The following is a 1,639-nucleotide window of genomic DNA, read 5'->3' on the forward strand; positions in this document are numbered from 1 at the left end:
TCAATTTCGGATGTTTACATACTCGCGCATGAACGGCTATAATTTACACTGTGTATCAATATTCCTATACTGTGGGAATGCCAGGCTCTGACGCGGAGTTGTCACCATGGTTACATATCACTCCTTTGTCATAAAGGGTCGAGTGCAATGCACGCTCAGACGCGTATTAATTCCAATTCCAGCACACCACACTGTCTGGCCCGCTCTTCGTCTTGCCTCTGATATAATCTATTCCCTGCCTACACACACCTCACTCCTACGCCATACTGCCACTGCACACACGTGCACACAGCCTGTGACCGGCATGCTGTTCAACTGGTTGGTGGTGGTAGTCAACGACACTACATACCCCCCAGACGTACGGACGCTGGCGGATGAGTTAGTGATTATGACGGTCGAGGTGTTCTATCTGGACAAGAAACAGAATTTCATTCTCTCGGCTGCGGACGTGTGGGTGAAGCGCCTGGTGGCTGGCATGCAACAGTACAACACGCACACACAGGAAGGTGTGTACAGGGGCTCGCGTCTGTGGGCATGAGCATGAGCATGAGCATGTGCATGTGCATGTGCTTGGCCACATGTTTGTGTGTGTACGTTTGCACAGATTTGTGTGTGTACGTTTGCACAGGTTTGTGTGTGTACGTTTGCACAGGTTTGTGTGTGTACGTTTGCACATGTTTGTGTGTGTACGTTTGCACATGTTTGTGTGGGTAAACAGTGTCTCAGAATAGACAGTTGTGCGTGTGGCATAGGTGCGCCATGGCGTGGCGGGGTTGGTTTATTCACAGCGGTCGCTATATGGTATATTTGTTTATGTATGATTATTTATGGTATATGTATTTATGGATGTTTATTTATAGTATATTTATTCATGTATGTTTATCTATGGTATATTTATTTATGTATGTTTATCTATGGTATATTTATTCATGTATGTTTATCTATGGTATATTTATTCCTGTATGTTTATCTATGGTATATTTAATGTATGTTTATCTACGGTATATTTATTCATGTATGTTTATCTATAGGATATTTATTTATCTATGTTTATTATGGTATATTTATTTATGTATGTTTATCTATGGTATATTTATTAATGTATGTTTATTTATGGTATATTTATTTATCTATGTTTATCTATGGTATATATATTTATGTATGTTTTATCTATGGTATATTTATATATGTATGTTTATCTATGGTATATTTATTTATGTATGTTCATCTGTGGTATATTTATTTATGTATGTTTATCTATGGTATATTTATATAGGTATGTTTATCTATGGTATATTTATTTATGTATGTTTATCTATGGTATATTTATTCATGTATGTTTACCTATGGTTTATTTATTCATGTATGTTTATCTATGGTATATTTATTTATGTATGTATATCTATGGTATATTTATCTATGTATGTTTATTTATAGTATATTTATTCATGTATGTTTATCTATGGTATATTTATTTATGTATGTTTAACTATGGTATATTTATTTATGTATGTTTATCTATGGTATATTTATTCATGTATATTTATCTATGGTTTTATTTATTCATGTATGTTTATCTATGGTATATTTATTCATGTATGTTTATCTCTGGTATATTTATTTATGTATGTTTATCTAT

General features: G+C 34.2%; 1 protein-coding gene across 1 annotated transcript; it reads left to right on the plus strand.

Moving 5' to 3' along the window:
- Window positions 1-304: 304 nt before the first annotated feature.
- SARC_14964 (hypothetical protein) lies at window positions 305-506 on the plus strand (the record flags this gene model as incomplete). The annotated part of the gene is made up of 1 exon (XM_014290903.1): window positions 305-506. A coding segment is annotated over one exon (202 nt), but the record flags the coding sequence as incomplete, so codon positions are not given.
- Window positions 507-1,639: the final 1,133 nt, after the last annotated feature.

This window comes from Sphaeroforma arctica (assembly GCF_001186125.1).
Source record: "Sphaeroforma arctica JP610 unplaced genomic scaffold supercont1.5386, whole genome shotgun sequence".
Taxonomy (NCBI): domain Eukaryota; class Ichthyosporea; order Ichthyophonida; genus Sphaeroforma; species Sphaeroforma arctica.